At 37.3% G+C, this 24,821-nt stretch overlaps 2 protein-coding genes across 3 annotated transcripts in view; one reads left to right on the top strand and one right to left on the bottom strand.

The window, feature by feature from the left end:
- Positions 1 to 24,821, top strand: part of Ist1 (IST1-like protein) — a 175,608-nt gene that overhangs the window by 83,661 nt on the left and 67,126 nt on the right. The gene's annotated exons all lie outside the window — the stretch shown is intronic.
- Rsph3 (Radial spoke head protein 3) overlaps positions 1 to 24,821 on the bottom strand; it is a 62,836-nt gene that overhangs the window by 28,651 nt on the left and 9,364 nt on the right. Inside the window, exons 1-2 of one of the 2 annotated variants that reach the window (XM_065229688.1) lie at positions 14,451 to 14,566; positions 13,429 to 13,995 (exon numbers count right to left, since the gene is read on the bottom strand). The exons of the other annotated variant lie outside the window; for it this stretch is intronic. Of the exons in view, the coding sequence (XP_065085760.1) occupies positions 13,429 to 13,821 (393 nt within the window). The 5' untranslated portion in view covers positions 13,822 to 13,995; positions 14,451 to 14,566. Of the gene's footprint in view, positions 1 to 13,428; positions 13,996 to 14,450; positions 14,567 to 24,821 lie in introns of those variants that run through there. 2 annotated transcript variants of the gene reach the window in all.

Raw genomic sequence — 24,821 nt, 5'->3', positions numbered from 1 at the left:
TCACAGATCATTATAACATAATTATTAATAGAGCTAACAACATGCTTGGTTTCATAAAACGTTTCTGTTATAACTTTCACGATCCTTATACGATAAAAACATTGTACATTGCTTATGTAAGGTCGATATTAGAATATTGCAGCATAGTTTGGTCTCCTTTTTCAATCACACACAAAGAAAGAATAGAGTCCGTTCAAAAGCAGTTTCTATTGTATGCACTCTGCATGTTAGGTTGGACTGTATTTCCTCTGCCATCTTATTTACACAGTTCGGTGTATGCTCATAAATATCCAAACATTAAAAGAGCGTCGTGAATTTGCTATGATTTCATTCGTAAACGATATCGTATCACATCGCCAAATTTGGACCATTGAACCAAATGATGGATACATATAATAAGCACTACGATAACATTGACTTTACAATGACAAAAACCAAATTAAAGCAATATTTTAATTCCTCGCATAACGTCAGCTAGAAGTATTTTTTTAAACTTGTTCTCAAGACATATTATAAAAAATATAAACAAAGACAAAATTGTAAAAATAGCACTTAAGACAACAATTGTAAAACGATCTACACTGGTTGACGACAAATAAATAAATGCAGTTGCAAAGGTAGAACTTTATCGAAAGTTTACCCGATCGGATGTCTGGTTCCGGAGATACGACTAAAAACGTGGAATTATGAAAGTAAAATATTGTTTCTCATTCACTTTCTTCGGTGATGGCAGAATCGATTTCAGTGCAACCAGTTCCATATTGATTGTATTTATCTCCATTGAATATCATCCTGATCGGACAAAATCCTGATCAATCAAGGGCCTTTCTCGTGTAGTATTAAAATGCTTAATTTCGCATTCTAATTACTATTGCAGGGGCACTTGGAGGAGTGTGCTTCTTTACACTGAATACCGTTCGACCGAATGTCAGTTCCTTGAACGCCATCACCCCAAATGTGAAAAGAACAAGATGCATTCAAAAGAATGCAAAATCTCATTCGGGGTAATTGCATATTGGGAAAAAGCAACGGCATTCGGGATAATGTCCCAACAAACATTGAATGCTGAGCAAGAGCTTATTCAGGCCATGCTCCCAGGTCATATTAGTTCACAGTTTGTGGGCAAAAGCAGCGTGGGGATGAGGAAGGTGGGAAAACTCGTGGCTGCGAATTTAAAGGGACAAATCTCGGCTAGTGTTTTGGTGTTATATTGGAATACATTATTATATTTAGAAAGCACAAGTTGGTTAAAGTTGATAACATTTTCAAATAACCGTTAGGTGTGAGAAATCAATAAAATTTACAAATTTTAATTTTCGAAATAAATCAGGTAAACTGAACAAATTCTGTTCAAGTTTGGAATAAATTTACTAATCATTGGAGTTTTCACTGATTTTTTAACTTTTACTTAACAATTCTTTAGTTCAAAATTTACCGAACGGCAGAGGCCTGGATTAGTGTGCAGCTGGGTTATATTTCCAATAAAATATACTCCGGTGAAATACGAATGTAATCAAAATTTGATAGAGTCATGGGGGCTCGAGCATTTCTGGCTCAGAGATTTTGGCGGGATTCAACTGAAGAAGAGCAAAGCAATTTGACAGTCAGAAGTTTTTTTTAAATGGCATCTACTTCTTCCATTAAATTAGCTTCTAGTCGAACATTTAATGCAGGCATCGGGAAGCTTGATTTTCGATTTAGAGTTATTTAAAAAATAATAATTATGAGATGCTCAATGTTTGATACGTTATAAACCGGTTTATGAGAATGTTTGAACACATTGCAAATACGGTTAAGACCATTTGAAACATAAATTCAAGATCCTGAAATGGAATAATTTATCAATACCCCTCATACATCAAAAATGAAAAAAAAACTCTCGGGCTAGGAATAATTTAAAGCTTATGTTAATGTTAATGTTCCAAGTTAAAAAATATTATCACAGGCATTGAACAGTTGTCAAATCTAGGAATAGAAGTAATCTTAATGATTTTGGAATTTTGGAAAACATTCAGGATTCAAGGATTTAGACTTTAGATCTCAGACTTGGACGTATTTCAAAATCGCTGACTAAGAATATTCAAACCTTAGAAAACTTTGAAAGCATAGACGGGTCCGGCATAGTGGTTAGCATCCATTCCTCTCACGCAAAAGGTCACGAGCAATACTGTTTTTAGCAGGTGGCAAAGATGACGTTTGCCATCAAAACATTTCTGAGGGGCAGTAAAATTGCTCCAATGTTCCTTGAACATCTAAATCTTTATCCTTTATCTTTGCTTCTGCAAAATGTTCTCAACTTCTGCGAAGTTCCATGAGCTTCTTTCAAGTTTCATAATTGATATTTTTCAAGTTCTCTCAATTCGAACAAGATCTCAGACCTTCTTCAAGCTTAATGAATAACCTTGATCGTTGTCAACGAAATTTCTTGAATATTTAGGTGAAACATAGTTTCCAAAACATAAGTAAGATCCCAAATCAAACGATCAAACGATCAAATTTCGGTTACAAAACGAACATTTTTTTAGAACTTCTTGCATAATATTAAACAGTTGAGGGCTTGAAACTATTCATTTGGTTAAACATCATTCAAATTTTCCACTGAGTTTTGTATGATTAGTGATGATTTTCTTAAGGTGGCCAAACTGCCCCACTTTCCCCATACTCTTTACACATAAGGTTTTACATTGGTAAATTTTTTATATAATTTTAGTAAAATGAAATATTAGTCTCAAATATATCGTTCATGAATATATTCACATGCTTAAAATTATATTCCTTGCCAAAGTGTGAATGCTGTAAGGTAGGGAACGAAACATTTTGATTTTTTGGCTCAATGTCACTCCCACTAACGGTACTTGAATAAGCGACCCCGTACAAGCAGCCGTAGCTGTCTAAAATGTGGTGGAATTTGACTGTGAGTCCTGTTGAATTTATACAAAATACCACAATATCCTAAAGTAACCTCTGTCAAAGCGAGTTAGTGCCACTTTAAGGATTTTAGCCCAAGGCCTCACCACCCGGTAAGACTTCCGGCCAAAAAGTTACCACTCACCAGGAGCTACGAAGAGGAAGAATAGGTAACCGCAAGACAGCCAAAGCAGTCACCAAAATCACAACAACACTGTGTCTGTAGAAGGTGTCCTATCGCGTAGTCGTACCCTTAAAGGGACAAAAGACGCTGAATCACGTGGACACAGGAAATTAATAATTTGCCGGAAGGTTGAACCAAAATGCGATGAACGTAAGGTGAATGGCAATTGACCGCCATAATATCGTAGAGGTAACTCTAAGTCCAGAAACGTGCTAAACTTTTTGGCTCAGCTCTGGTACTCTCTTCGGTCCCAAGCTAATCGATACACCCCTCGAAACACTCAACGACCCCTCATTTTATCTGTCAAACTTTCATAGCGAATCAAAACAAACATAGTGTAGTACTAGTATTTCGACTAGAATGGGATACGTTAATCGATTTGCTTGGGACCAATAGGCTAGTCAAGTAGTGAGCCAATTTAAAATCGTTAGTTTCCACCGGTTGGTATAAGCGTGATATCACATAAATCAGAAATTTTGTATACAAGCTTGCATAACATTTCCTTGTTCATGTCAATTTTGGATCAACATTAAACGCGGGAAGTTTTACGGGATGGTTAAAATTCAGATTTTTTTTTCTGTGTATAGTGTCGTGCACGTTTATCTAACATTTTTATTATGTGCCAAATGGCTGTAATATCAAATTGAAAATGAAATGTCCGTATTAATAGTTCGACAGGTCTTCGGAGCATTACGGTATTTCAGAACTTAAAAAAAACCTTCGATTTTCAAACTCAACTCAACTATCGGACGATTCCATCATTTTAGAGTCTTAAATGATCTTCATCGTGACTTATTAAATTGACTTTATAATTAATTTTATTATCATATATTTGAATTAGCTATATATCGATCAACAATGATAGGCCCTTTTCTCGTATTGCGCGAGATTTGCTCTTTATGTGAAATAATGGATCTTGAATGAAATGTGTATGAATTATTAATCAGTAGTGCCAGGCCAAATAACATTAACTAAGTGTTTGCTGAAATTTGGCCATATTGACTAACGCCTAATTTTTCAAAATGGCATATTCGATATTTTCAATAAATCATAGAACGGAAATGGCTTATCTAATCGACATAACGTCTGAGATAAAGTTACAGGAAACTGGATTACCTATTCAGAAAAAAATACACACTGAATAAAAATAACAAATATTCGTCAAAAATTGACAAAGCCTTAATTAAAAAGGTGAATTTTAAGGATTTTTAAACAAATGTTTATTTGATATATCATCCAAAATGCTAGCTTTTCTTAAATGGACACAATGGAAACTTCAAAGTTGTATAGTAAATAATAAACTTTTAGCATGTTTTCTTTTTTTTATCACATTATTTGTACAATTTGTGCATAAGAAACGATTTTATGAACTAAAAATTATGTTTTTTTGCATAAAAAAACAATATAAATAATATGTGGAAAAAAGTTAAAAATTTATACTAATAGTTGATTTTCTACAATTTTGGTCCATTTTGAAGTTTTCATTGTGTCCATTTAAGGTTCCACAAAGGATTAATAATGTGTATCCTTAATCTTTTTGAAAAATTCTTCAATCATTATTTCATCATTTAAGTGCATCGGAAAAATTAACTGAAAGTGCACATCATCACGCGTTTCATTAATATCTACTGGTATGGTGAGCGAAATGTAACGACCTAATGCATAAGAATGTTTCAGACAAATATTCACATTGCTAGACCGCGCTTTATGACATTGTGTTTTCAACCCTGACTGGGAAAGCGAACGACAAGCTGTCTGCACTGCTGCCTCTCCTGTTTGTATTAAATTAAATCTTCAGCATTATTTATAATTAGACCGTTAAAAAGCCAAAAATGGTCGTTTTAGTTTTATTTATTGACGTTCTAATATTCATTCATCATTAAATACATCCACACATCTATGTTAATGAGTCAAGCTTATTTTTTTTCCTTTGGTTTGTTTTTTCCGTCGATCTTGTTTTCCGTGCTGAGCACCAATGCTACCGACGTGCCAGGAAGGCAGCTCCCACACCTGGACCCTACCTATCAATGAGTCAAGCTTCGCAATTGCTTGTTTTAATAAACTTAAATTCAATGCTAAAGGAAGAAAAACTGGCAACGCTTGTTCAATGATGAAGTGGTTTTCTTGGTGTTCAATATTGTTCACCAAGAGGTTCGAAAAGCAGTTTTTATCAATTTATTGTATTCGATTGCATGTAATTGTGCTATGCTACAAAAAAACAGTAAGTATATACAGTAGAGTGATGCAAATTTTGAAATTTTCGCTCCACAATACTTAAACGATTCCAAATCGGATCCTGACTAACCTCTCAAAATGTGAACCCATTTGGTGAGAAACTGTGATGGCACAAACCATTTGAAGTTTGTATGGGAATTACTATGGTAAAACCAAGATTTTTGTTCATGTCTATCTAATAATTCACCATATCGGTCTGCTTCAAAAGCTTTTAACTGTACTTGTAGGAAATTTCTCCAGCTACAACTTTGCTGCAGACCACTTTTTGATTAAATGCAAGGATAGAAAGTTATCAATGGTTCAATGCGCTGATGTCTTATGATCATGCTCAATCAACTGCTCAGCAGGCAACATTGGTGTTTCTGGGGCGTTGAATAGGACACCAAAATCATGGCTACTATGTCACACTGCAAAATACAGTGTTGCCTACAGAGCAGCTGCTTGATCATGTCATATGTTTATCAATCTCTTAAATAATTAATAACTTTTTTCTGCCTCGTTTTACATAGAAACAATCTTCAGCAAAGTTGTAGCTGAGAAAATTTTCTATTAGAATAGCTATCGAACTGTTTCGTAGCTCAATATGGAAAAAGACTAAAAGTCAATGAACAGAAAGTTGAGATTTCCCATATTAATTTACATGTAAACTTCAAATGGATTGTGCGAAGCCTATTTCTAACCAATTGAGTTGTAGCTTTGGGAGACTAATCAGGACCCGATTTGAAACCATTTAAGCACTGTGGAGCGAAAAAGTCAAATTTTGCATCAGTCTAATATACAGTGAATATACTTTACCCAGAAAGTTTTTGTTCTAAACTCATAAAATAATTGTTCTAAATTTACTTAATAATAATGTGTAAGCCTTAGGGACCATTCAATAATTACGTAAGCATTTATGGGGGGAGGGGGGGTTTTCAAATTTCTTACGATCTCTTATGATGGGGGGAGGGGGGGTTCATAAAAATCTTACGTAAGAAAAAGATTGTTAGTGCAGCTTTCCAAATAACAATTCCAGTATTTCCTAGAATTGCGTTTAATGTTCAATTTGCTGGTCCGTACTTCTGACAGTAATCACCATTACCCGAGCAGGAGAAAATAACTAATTAATACCTAATTCTGATCTGGTACCAAAATTTGGTATTGACCAGCATGACATAAGAGGAAAATACCAAAGAATAATACCAACAATGGTGGGGTTGTGTACAAGACACGACCGCAGGGTTGACGTAGACTACGTTAAGCTGTGTAGTGAAATTCTCGTGCATTTTTTTCTAGATATTTATTTAAAATACAGTAGAAGTAACCTATGATTTCGGTCCTATGTACATATTTTGGATTTCCTACTTAGTAAAACTTGGTTAAATTCAGGACCTCATACACGCAGAAAAAAATATTTTAAAAGTAATAATATTTGACGTAAAATCAATAAGAATTTCATTTTGTTTTGGCTGCAAAAAGAAATCATTATTGCTTCAACAATCTAGTATTTTTGTTTCTAAAAACCCATGGATTGTTAAATCAAAAAGAAAATCTTTTAGAATTTACAAAAGCTTTCATGGTTTTGACGTAAGCTGTCAAATTTGGCAGCTGGGTCAACAACAAAAATATGTTTGTTTTTAAAAGAGATTTCTTGTTGATTAAATCATATTTATTTTATAAAGTCTGACAATTCACTCAGTATAGAAATAAAAATGTGTTTATTGATGTAAAAATAATATGGCAATTTTTTTTATGTTTCGTTTTCATTTTGAAACAAAATTGCAGAAATTGTAATTGAATTTCTGAGGCATAAAATAAAAGCCCCCGGTTCATGAGTTGATGGGTCGATATGTAGGGTCCAGATGTGGGAGCTGCCTTCCTGGCGTCGAGAGCATTGGTACTCAGTACGGAAAACAAGATCGACGGAAAAAATAAAGGAAAAAAACAGAAAAATTGATTATATTTATCAACTGCAGCTCGAATTGCAGCATGCTTACTTAACTCAAGTCTCAAGATTTTCGAAAACCTTGCACTTATTTCCCGAAGTTTACAATTAAAAACAATACTTACGTGGAACGCGTAAGTATTGTTATTGTTTACATTTTTGTCCGGGTGAAAACGAGGGAATGGTTGGTAGTTATTTTTGCTTTCATGGCCCAGAGAATGGACACAGCAAATAAATGCTAAATTTAAATTAACTATTTTTGGCTTAATAATAGAATATTGTTATTTTTACAATAGTTGCATTTGAAAAGTGGCTGATTAAAACAAAAAGAATCCTATTTTGAATTTATATGAATAAGTATTATTGGAACAACAAAAAGCAATATAATTTCAACTGGAATTGTTTGCTTAAATACAATTAATGATTTTTTTCTGTCCGTGTAGAAATGCGAATACAAATTCTATTTCATTTGGTTCCTAAATTACAATCAGATATGAGTAAGGCTTTCTTCAGGTGATTCATTGAAGCGTCCAACAATGACCGTCATGATGGCTGGCGGTTATTTCATGAAAACAGTGATAAAATTATCACTTTTTATTTGTCCATTTTTAAAACAGTTTTTTATGAAAAATTGAAAAAAAGTTTATTGCAACAGCTTACAAAAGGCAATTCCTTTCGATTGGTGTATTCGGATTTTAATTTCATCTATATGACAAAGCTTATAGCGTTCAAAAAATAGCACCTTTTCGTGACGGTCGCAATTTTAGATTTTCGATTTACCCCCAGTACCTTCCCGTAAGACGTAGTCTACGTCAAAAAAAAAACAAAATATGTTTATTTTCTCACCGCAAGAAGCAATATTTGAAGAGACATCGAGATACCTTTCTAAAATTTGAATATCCTCACTTTCGCCATCAGCTTAAGCGGAATTAAGCTTACCGCCACCGCCAAAAAATTCACGTTTATATTTTTCTAAAAATATTGGAAAAAGATACCAAAAATCTGTAGAAACATCAGTTTTTCTCCGCAAAATTCAAAGGAAATTGGGGTATTACAAATTTTTTTCTGTATCTAAAAAAGTTGGATATAAAATATCGAAAAATCAGATTTTTTTAATTTGTTTTATATCCAACTTTTTTAAATAATGAGATAAAAAAATGTTTTATGCGTAAATTTTCTTTGAAATCTACGAAAAAAACGGATATTTTTGAATTTTTGATATCTTTTTGAAAGAATTTTAGAAAAAATAAAATACGCGTCAAGGTCGATTTCTACGGATCCGGCGGTAATCTTCCCGTTAATGGATCGTTTATTAATAATGTCATCAACTCTTCCAGTTTACCAATGCTCTAAACAATACTTCAATACTGAATACCAATACGTCAAGGACTATTACTATTATAAATCGTTTTTTTTTCTACCTGGTATTTGATTTTCTAAAACCTTGCTCGATACTTACTGATATCATAACAATATGGCGATTGTTTTGTTGGTTACGTCGAGAGTTGCAAGTTGTTTTGGTGTGATAGAAATTGATCGATTTAAGTACATAGTTTTGTAATTTCCGTAATTTTTAAAACGTTTTTGTCTTGTTATCGTTTTTTAAACGGTATGTCTAAACAAAGGGACCTAGACATCAAGCTGCAGTGGGCTTTTAAGGAAGCTCATTCGGAATTTTCAGCAGCTGTTGCACAACAAAAAGCTAATGATGTTTGGCGAGAAATCAAAAAAGCCAATAAATCGTTTGACGACTTGCAAAATGCAGTCAGTATCAAAATTCAAAAATTTGAAGCAATGAAACTGAGAAAACGCAGCAGTTATGCGTTATTTTTCAGTAAAGTAAGTAACAACACATACATTTTAACATATCTCATTTACCTTATATTGTACGTTTATTTTAAATCAGGCTGCTTCAACTGATCTGTGAAGTTCTGTTTGCCTTTTAAATGGTTGTTTAAATTAAAAAGTGTTGTTTTAATCACCAAAAAGCCGATTCTTTCGAAATACCGATTTAAGAAAAAAACAAAGTTGGTAAGATCTTACAGGGGGGGAGGGGTGGTATTGAAAAATCTTACTATGTCTTACAAGGTGGGGAGGGGGGGGGGTCTGAAATATTGGAAATCATGCTTACGTAATTATTGAATGGCCTATGTGAAGATGACGATTTAGGAGTATTTCAAAAATAAGAAGAAATCAAAATTGATTTCCCTTTGTTAAGAAAAGTTAACATTTTTGATAAGCTGTCAAATAAACATTGACCTTAACATTGTATTTTTTGTTAATTAAGTTTTTAAAAGGTTTTTTTCTTTTCTTTTTGACGGAAATTTGGTGATTTTTTTCAGTGTATATTTTTTATTTCTAAAATTTAGTCTCAGACGTGGCTTACCGTTTTCGTTATATGATTTAATTTTGGCACAAACTTGTTGCATTGCCCCTAGTGAACAATTGTGCGAAGTTTCCTGGAATTTTGAGAGATACTTACTACCATAAGACGGGGTGACACTGGGCCTAGGGGGTGACATTGAGCCAAAATTGAAAATTTTTTATTGATGCAAACATCTTGAGTTTACAGAAAATGATGACTAGAATATGCTCCTTGAACTTCTGCAGTAAAGTGTAGGTAACAACCAGCTGTTCTATTTAAATAGTGCTGTAAAGTTAAGTGTCATAAATAGTAGCAAAAACACGTTTTTAAAAATGTCAATACATGCAGTTATGCAGACACCCTGCATAAAAGTTTGAACACACTTTTATGCAGGGTGTCTGCCATTCATTTTGCCTAAAAAAATGTTTTATTAAATTATAGAATAGTAAGATATTATAATGATATTTTGTATGTATAAGTAACAAGAAAAGATTGTAATAATTGTGTTTGACGCATAAAACCTGCAAATTTAGCTTTGGCAGAGTCACAATGAGCGATTGTCTAATCGCCGCTTCGCGAAGAGTGAAGAGCGAAGAGTGGGTGAGATAAATGACAAAATCGCTTATTGCGACACTCGTGTAGCAAAATTGGCAGATATTATGTGTCAAACACAAACTTCACAGTGTTTTCTCGTTGCTTACACAAACAAAATACTACTATAATATCTTATTATTCCATAATTCAATAAAACATTTTTTTATCCAAAATGAATGGAAGGCACCCTGCTTTTATGTGGATAGACGAGCGTTACACGTGATCTTTAGCCATATATACGAAGTACATTGTACTCCTAATAACTACGTTACACTAAAAATATTTTAAGATATTTTAACCAAATGTATGTGTTGACCCACTGTCACTCTACATAAGATTTTACTTTGGTCTTTTTTTAATTTAATTTTAGTAAAATGAGATATCAATTTCCATCAATCATTTCCATGACAGTCGTGAATAAGTATATCAATGATGAATATATTCACATGCTTAAAATTGTTTTTCTTTGCTATAATGTGAATGTTGTAAGTTAGGGAACGACAAATTATGATTTTTTGACTCATTTTCACTGTCACTAACGGTACCTACTTGTTAATCTGCTTAGATACGTATCGTTACTGATTTATTGGATCATGAGAATTGAATCGCGAAGACAACTTACAGATCCTTAATCATTTATAAAAATAAAAATAATTTTTGAAAATTAGAACTCAGTTTTTTTGTTTGAATATGAAATTCTGTCAATGAAAATGTATTCACTGTGTTCCTGTAGACAAATAGAATGTAATCAACACATGTTCATGAACGTAATTTTGGTTTTGAACGAAACACTGCTTTTGAATTTATGAAAATTAATGACGTCCCCTTTCACCTTAAATCAATGTGAATTGAGATACCTAGTTTAATACATTTGTTCTGATTATTGGGGGAGAAGATCGTTGAATAAAACCCCAATTCATCCACACGTTTATAGACGTGGGTAGATCACCTTTTCGTGGTACGTTACGGGATGTAAAATCTACCACCGATTTCTAGTCTTGACTACTTCAAACTAGGAGAACAGGATTTTTCAGTAATCCAAGGAACACATCTTAGTCCTTGTTACTTGTTATGCCTTGTTGAAAGTGATAAGTCCTCGGGCTACCTGGACCGAGGATGATCTTGAAACAAGGGAAAAATGAGTTAGTTTGTCTTTACCTATATGATTCCTAATATTCTATTCGTTGCTCCCTAGTTTAAAGTGGTTAAGACTAGGGTTCTGATGCATGGTCATTATCGGTGTCATTGCTTGTTTTTGTTGCTAAGGAATCCAATTTTGACTGACAAAGGGGCGCGCCTTTGGAGGGTGTTCCAACACTCTGAAGGGTATAAATAGCGGGACCTTTCAATTAGAATCGATTCCTTGCGATGAAGGCAAGAATGACAACTGTATCAAAACCGAATACTTTATCATTTCTCAATAGTGATGGAGTAATACGACATGCACTAAACTAAGGTCACGGGATATACTACAAGCTCAAGGTAAAGGAATACACTACAAGCTCAAATTTAATATTTGTAGAGAAATTTTGGTTTTGAGTTCTTCGTGATCGAAACTATTCATTCTGACAGTCAGAATAGATATAGAATAGATCAATGATTTTTACATTTATTATCATTGAGATGTTAAGCCAGAGGCTGGTTCATCTCCCAAAAGAACAATTTGTGGGAACTATTATCGTTAATATTGTATAATTGACAAAATTTTGTTTGATTTTGAAAACGTCTTTGCATTCTCAGGTCTTAGTTTTGTCTTAGAGTTCATCCCAACAAACAATTTTAGCTGTAGATTAGCTTATACAGCCAAAATTTGCCTTATGCAGCTAATTTTTGCCTGTATAAGCTAAGCTGCAGCTAAAATTGTTTGTTGGGATGTTCTGTTCAATAAATTTTAATCTCCACCTTGGTGGTGGTATATTTGTTTGTACAATTTTATTTATTTATTTTATTTTAGATATTAATTATATTGATTCTGTTTCAACGACCATCATTTGAATTATTAAATTGTGGTTGAATATTTGTGTTGAATAACATTCAATGGTGGCAGCTTACCCACACTATTAATCCGTGGACATCCCGAAAAAAAACACGATAAAGCAATGAAATTACAGTAAATTTTACTGTAAATTTTCCGTTGCATTAAAATTTAATGTTAAATTATTGTACTGGTGAAAACACGATTTTGGTTTTACAAGAAAACAATGCTCAAACAAGGAAAATTACTGTATTGGATTTAAATTTGTTTTGGGAAAAATGAACCATGTTGTGAACCATGAATTTCGTAGAGTAAATATTGTGGTTACAGTAAACAGTGAAAATCGTTGTATTTTTATCTGATTGTTTTTTTTTTGGGCTCGCATGAATGTTTTCTTTTCTGTCATACTTATTAAATTATAACTTTTAAATAAGAAATTTCTAACGTAATTTAATTTCCAAATACTTTATCTGAATCATGCCTGTTCAATGCCATCAATGAAATTTTTTGTAACTTTGTCAAACTTTTAAACATTTAATCTGAATATGTGTCTAAAGACCGATATGACGAATTATTTCCCGATAGCTGCACATCCCTATTCAAAATTATGGTTTAATATTTTTGATGAAGTAGATTGAAGCTTTCATGAAGCTTTTGATGCAAAACATTTTTCAATTTATTTGGAAGTAAAACTGAAACTGAAGTGATCTAAGCATGAAATAGTCGAAGCCTGATTAGACTAAAATATATCTAAATAAATATAATAAACCCTTTTATTGTTTGGACAATGGCAGCACATTGAGTATTATTTTGCCACGAATGAGTACCTAATTAAATAGTTTGTCCTTAATTAAAGGACGCATACATTGGGAAATTCTGTAACATGACACTTTTGACAGGGCTGACTTTCACTGATGGACCCTAATTGGGAAAAAAATAATGTATGGAACTCCGAGCTTTATCAGATGACACGTTGAGAAGGAAAAGTGAATGGTATACAATCTCAAACGTTCGATAATGGCGACCCGCGTGTCTGTCCAGCCAAGTAACCTAGGTGCATGATGACGCATGTGGAAAAACGGCCTTCAACTATGACATGCATATTGACAACGAGAGATGATATGCAGTTGATAAGCAAGCACTAATTCTAGCAACCCAACAACAAAACAAGTTCGACATGTGTGGCGGAAATGGAAACTCCGTTTTTTTTCAGAAAGTGGTAATTTGTCACGTGATTGACCTACATTTTTTGATGACCGTTTGGACGAATCGTTCTGCAGTCTCCTCAATTTAGCGTCCAGTTCTTTGGTGAATTCATTGGGCCTTCCTCGCTCCGTTCTCTTGATAGGGACAGCACTAGCGGTGTTCGAGGTGATCGTTGTGTTATTGTTGTTATCACTTTTGATTTTGTTACTGGTGTTGTTGCGAATGATTTGTGCTTCCAAATCGTGAATCAGCTTATAGTCAGGGTGTAGGTTTATAATGTGCTGTCCCTCGATTACTTCCCTATTGTGACGCAACGGGCGGACGATGGCATTTGGTTTTCCAAGCCCTCTGAAGTGATCAACCGGCACAATTGCAAATGCTGGACTCTCTTCCAAAAGCTCTTCCTGCTGACGTGTCGAATAGGTTGGCATTTTCCTCAGTGCGTGCCACTCGAATGAAAAAGAATGATGGTAGTTTTCAAAACATACGGCTGATTACTACCCTTTTCTAGATCGATAGCACTTTTTCCCATACGTTCACGGCCATTTCACTTAAACCGGCTGAATTATTCATTTTATGACGATCGTCTGTAGTGTAACATTTCACTGATACAACTATTCGATAGCATTTACATCGCGGTTGTGTGCTTACTGATGACCAGAGTATTGGAATTTTTCCAGAGAGAATAAATTAATCCTTGATTTCCAACATCATTAGCAAACAACATCGCTCAAACAATAGTCAACTGCCTCTCACTACAGAAAAGCATTAAAACAATCTTCACACTAACACGTTCGAACAAAATCCACGTTGCTCGCCAACGAACGGTAGAAAAGTAAGATGGCGTTTGACGACCATGCGTTGCCTTTTCTATTGAAGAAAAGTCACGGGCATGGAAACTTCGCAGCCAGGTATGGGGCTCTGACCCAAATTGAGGTGAAGTCCACTAATGAATAATGCAAACAAGGATGAAAAAGTCGATATGAACTCACGTTAACTGACTGCAATGAAATCACGGTACGATTCAAAATGCTCGAATTGATTTGAAAATTTCCAATACTCTTAGCCACGTTATCATAAAATTTTGCATAGACACCATAAACTATTCAACTAACAACTGATTCACTAACTTTGAACATCTTTCAACACAAACTGGAGAAAGAATGGACTTTCTTCGCCGACAGTCGCCGTCCGAATGACCATATCGTGCAACCTTTCGTTATGTGGTCAGTCTATTCCTGTGGAGGAAAACCGAGCTTTTCCACATAAACATCAACTCTATACTCGTTAGGAGCTTTTTGTCGTTCGGTGCCCTGGCGGAAAAAGGACTGGAAAAGCACACCTGTGCTGACCGGCCGAAGAAGTCTGCTTGAGCCGGTGTGGTGTGGTGTGGGAACCTCTAGGTGACACACAGGAAAGGTGCTATGTTTGCATACGCTGGTAGGTTGGAAGGTATATGGAAATGTTTGAATTTATAGCGTCGGACACTTCGTTCTTCGTCTGCTCGTTAGGTGGTCAGTCTATTGCGTGTGGTTGGAAGTATATAAGATTTTCCGTCGTGACTAAGTGGTGCTATGGTTCTTCCATTTTCCTTTTTGGCAGGCCTCCGCTGCTGGGGAGCTGGGAGCTTCAAGCATAGGGTTTTTGATTTATTTCTTTACATCCTTTTTGAGAAAAAATGCAATGTTACTATTCAAGAAGATTATTGGATTTGTTAAAGAAGCACACATTTTTCATATTTTGTTAAAAATATAACACTACATCTTGATCCAAAATTCGTACTACGAATTCCAATTTCGTCCAAACACATTGAAACACCAATGGATTTTCTTCGTCATACGGATGAAGGCAGACAACAATAATTCGATAGGAGTGCTTTCTGCTTGTTTTTGAGAACAATGGGTGAAAATCTTCATACTATGCGCTCTTATAGGCTTTGTGTTGTAGTTTTTGGATTAAAGTTTTGGAACTATCGTATTACTGATTTGTGCGCGGTGAAATCATCAATTCTGTTGATATTTTCTACTCGATGGAACGGAAATAGGCGATTACGACGAAGTAGCGCTCTACCCTGCATACAATTTTCAGTGTTGTTGATATATTGCAGCGTACATGAGTATTATTTGAATATGTTGGGCTCCCTTAATCTAGTGGGTAAAGGATATTCAAATACAATTTTTTTATTTTCGAAAATAATCCTTGCTAATTTGCAGTCTGATAAAACAAAATTAGAACGAATGAATTTTAATTCATCCCTACGTTTCGACTCTGATTAGAGCCTTCTTCAGGGGGGGGGGGGACATTTTGGTGCTCTTTCTTTGTCTATATACTTTTCAAAGTGTAATGTCTGATTTTTTTTTGATAAGTTTTTGTACATAGCAATGATGTTGATTTTATGGTTGTTCAATATTAGAGCATCATGGTGGTTTTTCTTAAATTAATTCATTCTAACCTTGGTTTACCAGACTGCAAAGCCATAACTGAGCAAGTTTAAACATCACAATTGATTACTCCAGTTCAATTTAAAAATAAAAACATGTTGTTCAGCAAAGTTGTAGCTGAGCTAATTTCAAGCTACTTTGTGAAAGAAACATTTCTTTTATCATTTAACGTTCTCAATCTAGACATTTGTTCTGCATTTAATTAGGGTAAGTGTGTAAATTTTGTTTACTCTAAATCTTTTATTCCAAATTTAATTTTTTTTTCTCAATCTTGATTTGTTTTCGGTCGATTTTGTTTTCCGTGGTGAGCACCAATGCTACCGACACCAGGGAGGCAGCTCCCACACCTGGACCCTACCTATCGATCCATCAACTCATGAACCGTGGACCAACGGCTTTACTTCCCTTCCGAAGGAAGGCGTGATCAGAGATGTTATGCCTCAGAATGCTTACCAAATCGCTAATCACGCTTACCACTACACCACCGGCACAGCAAAATAAATTTCAGAACTAAATACTCGGCTGTTGGAATCTCGACAAACATAAAATTTAAGTGTATGTAATGTAGTTACCTAGTGTCTCCCCATTGAAACCAGTTCCTTACTCTCTTCCCTAGCCTGGATCCCTCATGCTCCTCTCTTATGTGGTGTTTACATCTCTGCTGATTTGCTAGCGCTAGTGTACTAGAACAGTACTAAAAAGTAGCCAGCATAATGTAAACAGGGTGCATCTACCAGCATGAGATTTCAGGCACAACTGGAATTCGTGTTAGTTGGTTGAGCTGGTTGAGCTAGTGAACTAGCATAAGTGTAAACAGCCCATTAATCACAGCGCTAGCCGGCGTTGATAACTCGCTAATCGTTTCTCCATTTACGGTGCAGCTCCGACAGTATTCGAGTGACTGTCCAGCTGACGGCATCCTAGGTGCCCTCCTCTCGAAACATTTCCTCGACGACATTTTCTGTCTAAGTGCAGGCATCTCCCTTCGCACCGAGCTTCACACTGCTTCAAATCGAGGACAGTCAAAGACCACGTGCTCCGGCGTTTCGTTCACATTCTCACACTCTGGACGGAGGGGTGACGTTGCGTGTCCGAATCGATGCAGGTACTTCCTGAAGCAACCGTGACTAGACAGGAACTGCGTCAGGTGGAAGTTTACCTATTGGCGTAACTAAGAAAACAATCTAGGAGCGGCTAAATTTATTTTTCTAATTTGCGAACAATTTTGATGTGTAAGGAAAATGAATAATTGTAGTAACAATTCTAGAGGGGGCTACATTAATCCTACGGGAGCTATAGCCCCTAGCCCCCTGTAGCTGTTCACCCAGGTTGAAAGTATCGGGAATAACCGATGAGTCCATCTACCGCTCTTCGCTGAGTCTCATTCCTGTTGCCACTTGGTCATCGAATACGCTCTCACCAATTTTCGTACTCCTCTGGTTTTTCTCCGCTTATAGCATTCGCTGTCGTCCGCCAGGGTGATGCCGATACGGATCATTCCGGCAATAACGCATACTGCCTCCGACGAGATGATTCTGTATGCACTCATGACTCGCATGGCCATGAGCCAATACGTACTGTTCAGTTTCCTTAGGGTAGCGCTGCAACCCAGGCTGTCATCTTGCAGCTTATTCGACGAGGCTATTGAAGTTTAGCCGGTCGTCGATCATCACTTCCAGAATTTTCAGCACGCACTTCGAGGCTATGGCGTGCTCCCCAACGGTAATTTCCGCCCGCTGCATTGCTTTGTAGTTACTGACCAATACAACTTCCGTTATGTGGTGGGCTATCTGCAGCTTCACTCATTGCATCCAGTTTCCAATCGTATCGATCGCCTCGGTCACTAACATTTCCATCTCTTCCAGCGTCTCGCCTGTTATCGCAAAGCCAACGATCTCGATTCCTATGGGCAGCTTGAGTGTCAGCACGCCGTTGTACATCCCGTTCCAGAGCGTTGGACCAAGGATGGAGTCTTGTGGAACTCTCGCCGTGATCCTAATCGATCTCTGTCCCATGTCTATCTCGTAGGCTAGAACCCGGTTCTGGAAGTAACTCCTCAGGATTCTTGCACAAGTAGTCAGAAACCCTCATTCTGTGCAGCTCTCCGGCGATGACCTTCCAACTGGCACTGTTGAATGCGTTATTGACGTTTATCGTTATCACAGCGCAATACTGATCTCCTCTACGCTTCTATTTGGACGCCTTCTCGGCTCTATTGACCACTGTCCGAATTGCACGGCGGTTGATATCCGTTTCCGGAATCCGATCTGCCTCTCCAAAAGCTTTCCAAGTTAGGTTTACGATGCTGGATCCCCCGGTGATTTTCCTGGCTTCAGCAGCAACATTAGGTTCTGTATCTTCCATATGTCTGGGAAGTCTCATCCAGGCATTTCTGCAGCACCATCTTGTACCAAGGTTACAAATACTCATTTCAGCTAAAACAATGTTGTTTTTTTAATTATGAAATAATTAGATGCCATGATCATATTTTGAATTGGTAGGATACAAGAAGAGGTTGCAAAGAATGAGAGAGAGTCATGAGAGTCACAATCAGCGATTTTTCACACACTCACTCACTCACTCACTCACTCACTCACTCACTCACTCACTCACTCACTCACTCACTCACTCACTCACTCACTCACTCACTCACTCACTCACTCACTCACTCACTCACTCACTCACTCACTCACTCACTCACTCACTCAGCGATCAGCAAATCGCTGATTGTGACTCATAGAAAGCAAAATTTACAGGTTTTATGTTTCAAACGCATACTTTGTAACCTCTTCTTGTAAATTACAAGTAAAACATACCATCATACCATCTTTTGGTTTTATTATTCAGAAAAACATTATTTTAGCTGAAATGAGTATTTGCAACCTTGTCCTGTACATGTTTCGGGACGCTTGGATCGCCGCCGCTTTCAACGCCATGTTGGGGATTTTATCCAGACCAGGTGCTTTCTTCGTCCTCAACCCTTCGCCACTGCAACGAATTCTTCGTTGAAGACTTCTTCGGTGTTGTCTGTCTCTTCCTCGCCCTACGGTGTGGCCACGATACGATTACCTTCAACTTGTCTGGACACATTTAAGCGGTCGTCGATGGACCTCAGATCTTCGTCATCACGATTCGGTATACGTCACTCCAGGTTGGCATTAACGTCTTGGTACAGCTCCTTGAAACATTTTGACTTGTTCTGCTGTATTTGCAGTTTAAACAACAATCAATACGAAACTAACGATTTTAAATTGGCTCACTACTTGAATAGCCTATTGGTCCCAAGCAAACGATTAACGTACCCCATTATAGTCGAAATTCTAGTACTACGAAATGTTTGTTTTGATTCGCTATGAAAGTTTGACAGATAAAATGAGGGGTTATTGGTTTTTTCTATGTTTCGAGGGGTGAATCGATTAGCTTGGGACCGAAGAGAGTACCAGAGCTGAGCCAAAAAGTTGAGCATGTTATTTCGGGACCTTCTAGTCTTAGAGTTACCTCTATGGTTTAAATGCGGCCCTGGCCGCTCGGAAAACTACCCTATGCTCCTCTCTGTCTTCACCGGTTCTTACTCTCTGAACGCGTCTTCTGGCTCACGGCCGCCTCTGCGAAAAGTGTTGATGGTGCTTTCGTTGGACAGTCTAACTTCCAGCTTTGTCAGAGCCTCCAATAGGTTGTACCACAAACGAAGTGACAGACGACTAACTGGCGAAGAAATCAATTAAAATAATATGGTTCGCTGTAATAGAATTTTCTTAGAAGCTTGTGCAATCATCCACCAGATGGGATACTATTTTTGTTTTGGTTTTGCACAAAGTTGATTTTGTGTACAATGATTCTTTGACAGTGTGCAAAGAGTGTATCATTTTGTCATTTTTTTATGCATTTCAGTTTTGAGTAGAGTGAAAGAGATAGAACCAAAACATTCTAGTACATTTGGTGAAAATGCTAGTTCAATCCAGTAGTAGTGTTGCCATGTGGTACAATCCAGTAGTAGTGGTGTTGCCATGTGGTACACTGAAAAATTGCAATAGCAGGTTAGTCACCAAAGTTTTCGAGCCGCTCCGTCTGTCACTTCGTTTGTGGTTGCACTCTCTTGTGTTGATACATCTGCTTCCTCACTCCACTGTCCAAGCATTGAAGTTTCCTCCGATGACTACCGGTCTTCGTCCGATCAACTGAGTGAGCTGCAACTGCATATGAAAATTTTATTAATTTGGGCGATCACGAAACCACCGAATGAGCACGCATCCACTTCTTGTATGAGGTATCTGCCCATAACATGTATTGCAGCCATCTCTGCTCTATCTGCAACCCAGTTATCGTTATCGGGAGGGACTCGATACGGTTCCGCAATCCGTGTCGCAATGATTGAGGTTTAATTGGGTTACCTCGTTGGCCCGCATCGTTTTTCTGTACGCTGGGTATTTAAAGCCTTCCGTCATATGGTCGTTTCCGTCGTCCTTTTTGCAGAGCATGCATCTCGGTTGCTGCGTGCAGTCTCTTGCGATGTGACCTTTTTCCCCGCATTTTCTGCATAGAACAGATCTGTCATGGCCTTTGCAGTTCCTTGCCTGCTGACCGAAGCCCATGCATTGACCACCACTCTTTGACTTGGCCTTTATCTAATAGTTTGTTCGCTGCGGCCGTCGGAAGTCGTATCGACGCTGCCTGCGTGCCACCGTACACCTTCCTCATCCGGATCATCACCAGTGCATCTCCTAGATCGCATTGTTACATCAGCGCACTCCTCAGCTCGTGATCTCCTCAAGGTTTCTACACTCGATCACCGTCTCCTGAGATAGAGCACCCAGAGACTTTTCGACGAGTTCCTTGAAGGCTAAGCTCTTGAGTCCTTACCTCGGTCCTTACCATGGTTTCCCCTACACAGCTCGAAAAAGTAGTGTAAATTTCTGTTCAATATGATGCATACGTTTACATTATATATCATGTAAAGTTCTGACGCATTTTATGCAATGTAGCAAACATTGTGTACAAAAGCCCATTGTTGTAAACAACATTGTTTACAAGTTGCTCGTCTGCGCGAAATGAAACACAAGTTTACGAGAATGAATGTTTACATCACAATTAAAATTAAGCATTTTTTTTTTCTGTGTAGTTCCTTCAGTTGCGGATCGGCTCTCATTTTTCGGAGGAGATCTTCGTACGTCGTTCCGCCCTTCACCTCGACAATTAGAGCATCGCCCTGACTTCGCTCCCGACGAGGCCTGTGTTTCTCCCCTTCTGCTCTTCTTTCTTCTTAACTTTTGTTCCTTCCGTTTTTTCAGCTGCTTTTTGCAGCGAGTAACTCGCGAGTAACTCAATTTACCTCAAAATTCAATCCACGTTCATCGATTTTTTCTCTCTGTTTACTCCGTTTTTCTCTCTTTGGAAAGATTGATCTCATATAAGACGTCAGTTTTGTTTGTAGACATAGTAAGATTGTTCAGAACTGCTATTCAAAGGATGTGAATTCCAGTACCACTTGGATCAAAATGAATTTTTCCGGAAAACGGCTTGAACTATGATGGGAAAGATTCCAAAGGGGACTTCCGTAACCAGCTGATGTAACTGTTGGGAAGTGATTTATGTTCGTACTCTTCCGTCTCGAAAAGTTGGATGTGAATTAACTGAAGGTAGGTGGAAACAGGATATTTGTTCTTATAAAATAACCAGAGGAATTGTTTTCAAATGCCTACCGAGGAGAACGTGAAATCACCGGTATAGAAGAGACCAGAGTATCCAGTGCAGCCACCACTGCCGAAGCCAGTGAGTACGATCCTCGATCGTCGTCCGGACTTCAATCCCATCATTCGTCTACTGGACGAAATCGAATCCTTCATAACGTTCAGAAAGAGTGGAAGGAAAGGGGCCTTGGCGATCTGAAGATTTTCAATAGTAAAACAGATCTGATCAAGTACAGGATCATTGCTATGGACTTTGCCGACGAGAAACCGAAGAAAGATACATGCTCCGGATAGAATAGAAAAAAATACATAATTAAACTAACGAAAAAAACATATTTTTTCCGGAAAGAAATATACACGCAGAAATATGAACGGCCGCAGTCTGTCAAAGTTGATTCCTTGTCTGTCAGTCTGCTGGAATAGCAGGTTTATTTGAAAAAATTTCATCTGTCAAATTTAAGTGAAAATTTACCAAATGGAACACAGCCTCAAAAGCAACTCTGGAATTGCTTATGATTAAGAGCTGTCTTGCCCCTTCCCTTCTCTCTGCTCCTCGTTGACTTGATGTTTTGATTTCATGTGCTCCTGCTCCTCTCCTGGCGTTTCCCGTTTTCTTTTCTCCGAGCGTGTATTTCGAGGTCCCTTCGGCGTCTCCTGTGCTTCAGCTGTTGCCTTTTCCTGCAAAGCCTTTTCTGTAGTTTCGACTCGCGTCCTCAGTGTATTACGTTTATTGGAGTATTGGTCCCCCAAGCTGCAGTCCTTCATGCTGGATTTTGATGTGAATATCTGGCTCAGCACAAGACCTTGGGGCTTGCTACTGCTGGAACTGGTTGGTTTCTGGTGACCGAGTCAGATGCAACAACTGCCAAATGAAAGGAATCGGTCAACTGGTTCCAGAGATATGGAACAGGTTCCGGTGAATACAGGTCATGAATCTATAATCGGCCTGAATCGTATTAAAACCACCTTGTGACACCTCAAATCACATGAGAATTCTAAAAAATATCAATTGTGTTCAATGTTCAATGTTCCGGGTACCCCAGGGGAAGTGGCCAGTTTCTGGCATGGACCAAAACCCATCATGCGGCACCTCAAATCACATGAGAATTGAATAAAAAAAGTGCAATAGTTGTTATACCAAGAGTTCAGGATCATATTAGACACATCCGAACATATTCCGGGTACACCTTGGGTAGTTTCTAGTTGCATAAAATGAACAGGTAAGAATGGTCTGATATCAACATATGTGTATACATTCGGGTTTTAGATCCACTTTTGAAGAATAAATGCTATTCTGTACCAAAACAATAATGATTTTCAGTGATTGATAAAAGTCATAAGTATTACAGAATACTTTGCTTAACACAAGTAATGCATAACATAAAAGCATCTTTATAAAATACTCCATAAAATTAATCGTTACATGGTCTACAGTAAGATTAACAGTCACACACGCAATCATACGTTTCACGTGGTGTTCTCCGGTGCAAACGATTATTCTTATCAGTTGTCATTAGGCAAATTTTACAGCCGGACGTAACGGAAGGTATATAAGTCCTATACAGTGATGGCAATGAACTTGAAATTCTTTGTTCTCTTAACATAATTGCTTACAGTTCGTCCCAGCAGATACCTTGGCTATGTAGAAAGTTGAAGAAAAATGAATTATAACAATATCTACTCCGTCCGTTGAAAGCTGTTAAATATATAGCCGTGGTCAGTGAAACTTTAGATCTTTCAGCTGCGATTAACGGTGGTGTAGAACGTTTGCGTGAGGAGTCTATGAAAAATGCTGTTTGCTGTAGGTTTACGAATAAATATGGGCCCAAAATGGTTGAATCCATTTGTTGGAGTGGGGGATTCAACTCAGCGGTTGAACATTTTAATGTGAAATGACGCGTCGAATTTTATATCATGTAATCACTAGCATTTGAAAGAAGCTCAAGACAACAACTACCTACTCTATGCAAAAGGAAATTGTTCGTCACTCATTTGTATAAATGAACCAAAAATACCGAATAATCATTCCCATTTCCCAAGAGAATAAACCCTTGACCTTCAAAGGACAAAACGAGACTCCATACCAACCGACGACGTCGCGGCAGTTGAAAACGAGTTATCAAGCGTGGAAAGTCAGCACCATTTATATACCGAGTGTTAGCTGTGGTTATTTCCATATAACCCAACGGTCACTCTCGCAACAATCAGATGGCAAAAGAGCAACAAACGACTTCGGTCTTTGTTCTAGAGCCTATGCTATGACTATGTAGCTGAATTTGTGAAAATTTGGAAAGAGTTATTCAAGACTAAATACACAATTTATTAACAATTGGTGAATATTATAGCAAAACGCTTTTAGATCGACTCTATGAAATTTGTGTTGCGACAAATTTGACAGTGAATGTGAAATTTATTGACTGTGTGCCATAGCTTTCAAAATTTCCCTTGCATCATAAAACACGCTTAAAAATAGATTTTCCTTCTTGAACGGTAAAAATGTTGCTTGACTTTCCTGTGCAAAAATTGCCATGCTTTTTCCCATCATTCAAAGTGTCTTGAATGCAAAGTGTCGTAAATTGGATCTAATTTTGAATCGACTATTTGTATCGCCACCATCCTATGGGGACCTAATGTTCATGCTGGTTCCCTCCACATATGTGAACAGCTGATAGTTTGACATTTTGTAGCTTATGAAAATTATTGTGCAAATTTACCAACCATTAGAAATTCACTGACGTTGTCCACTGAAGGGAGAAAGTTCATCGAAGCAAATTGTCGCTGGACATGCACGATTTGTTCTGTTTGAGAGTGATTGTGATAATTTGGCGAACACCACTTGTGTTGTCGCATGCATGTGGTTATACTGGCGGCGGATCTACGGCTGGCGTCACATGAATGATGAATGGGGATTTGAAAAATCGCATCACTTGTACTTTTATCGTCGCGGGGGCTGATTCTCAAGATATTCAACCCGGTCCAGTGTGATAGAATTTTCTTGATCGTGACGATGACGGTGATGGATCGGATAGTGACTATGTATGTAAAGCCACTTGGTTCTATGTATTGGCTAGGATTAATGTATTCAAACTACCAAAGAGTATATGAACATAAGGCACGACACAAGTTTGCCGGTCATTGCTCCATCTCGGCTCGTTTGTGCTTTTGATGCTTGGTGCGTAGGAGGTAAAGGCTGGCGTAAGTTTCTTGTTTGTTCGTTTAATTTAGGCTGCGTTAGGATGATTGCTGTACATGTCATGTTATTCATAATTAAGTGAATTAACTAAAAGTTTGATTTACCTTAAA

This window comes from Ochlerotatus camptorhynchus, unplaced genomic scaffold (genome assembly GCF_037179485.1).
Source record: "Ochlerotatus camptorhynchus isolate MF236.1 unplaced genomic scaffold, CSIRO-AGI_Acam_v1.1 ptg000319l, whole genome shotgun sequence".
NCBI lineage: Eukaryota > Metazoa > Arthropoda > Insecta > Diptera > Culicidae > Ochlerotatus > Ochlerotatus camptorhynchus.
This window is presented reverse-complemented; position numbering and strand designations above follow the sequence as displayed.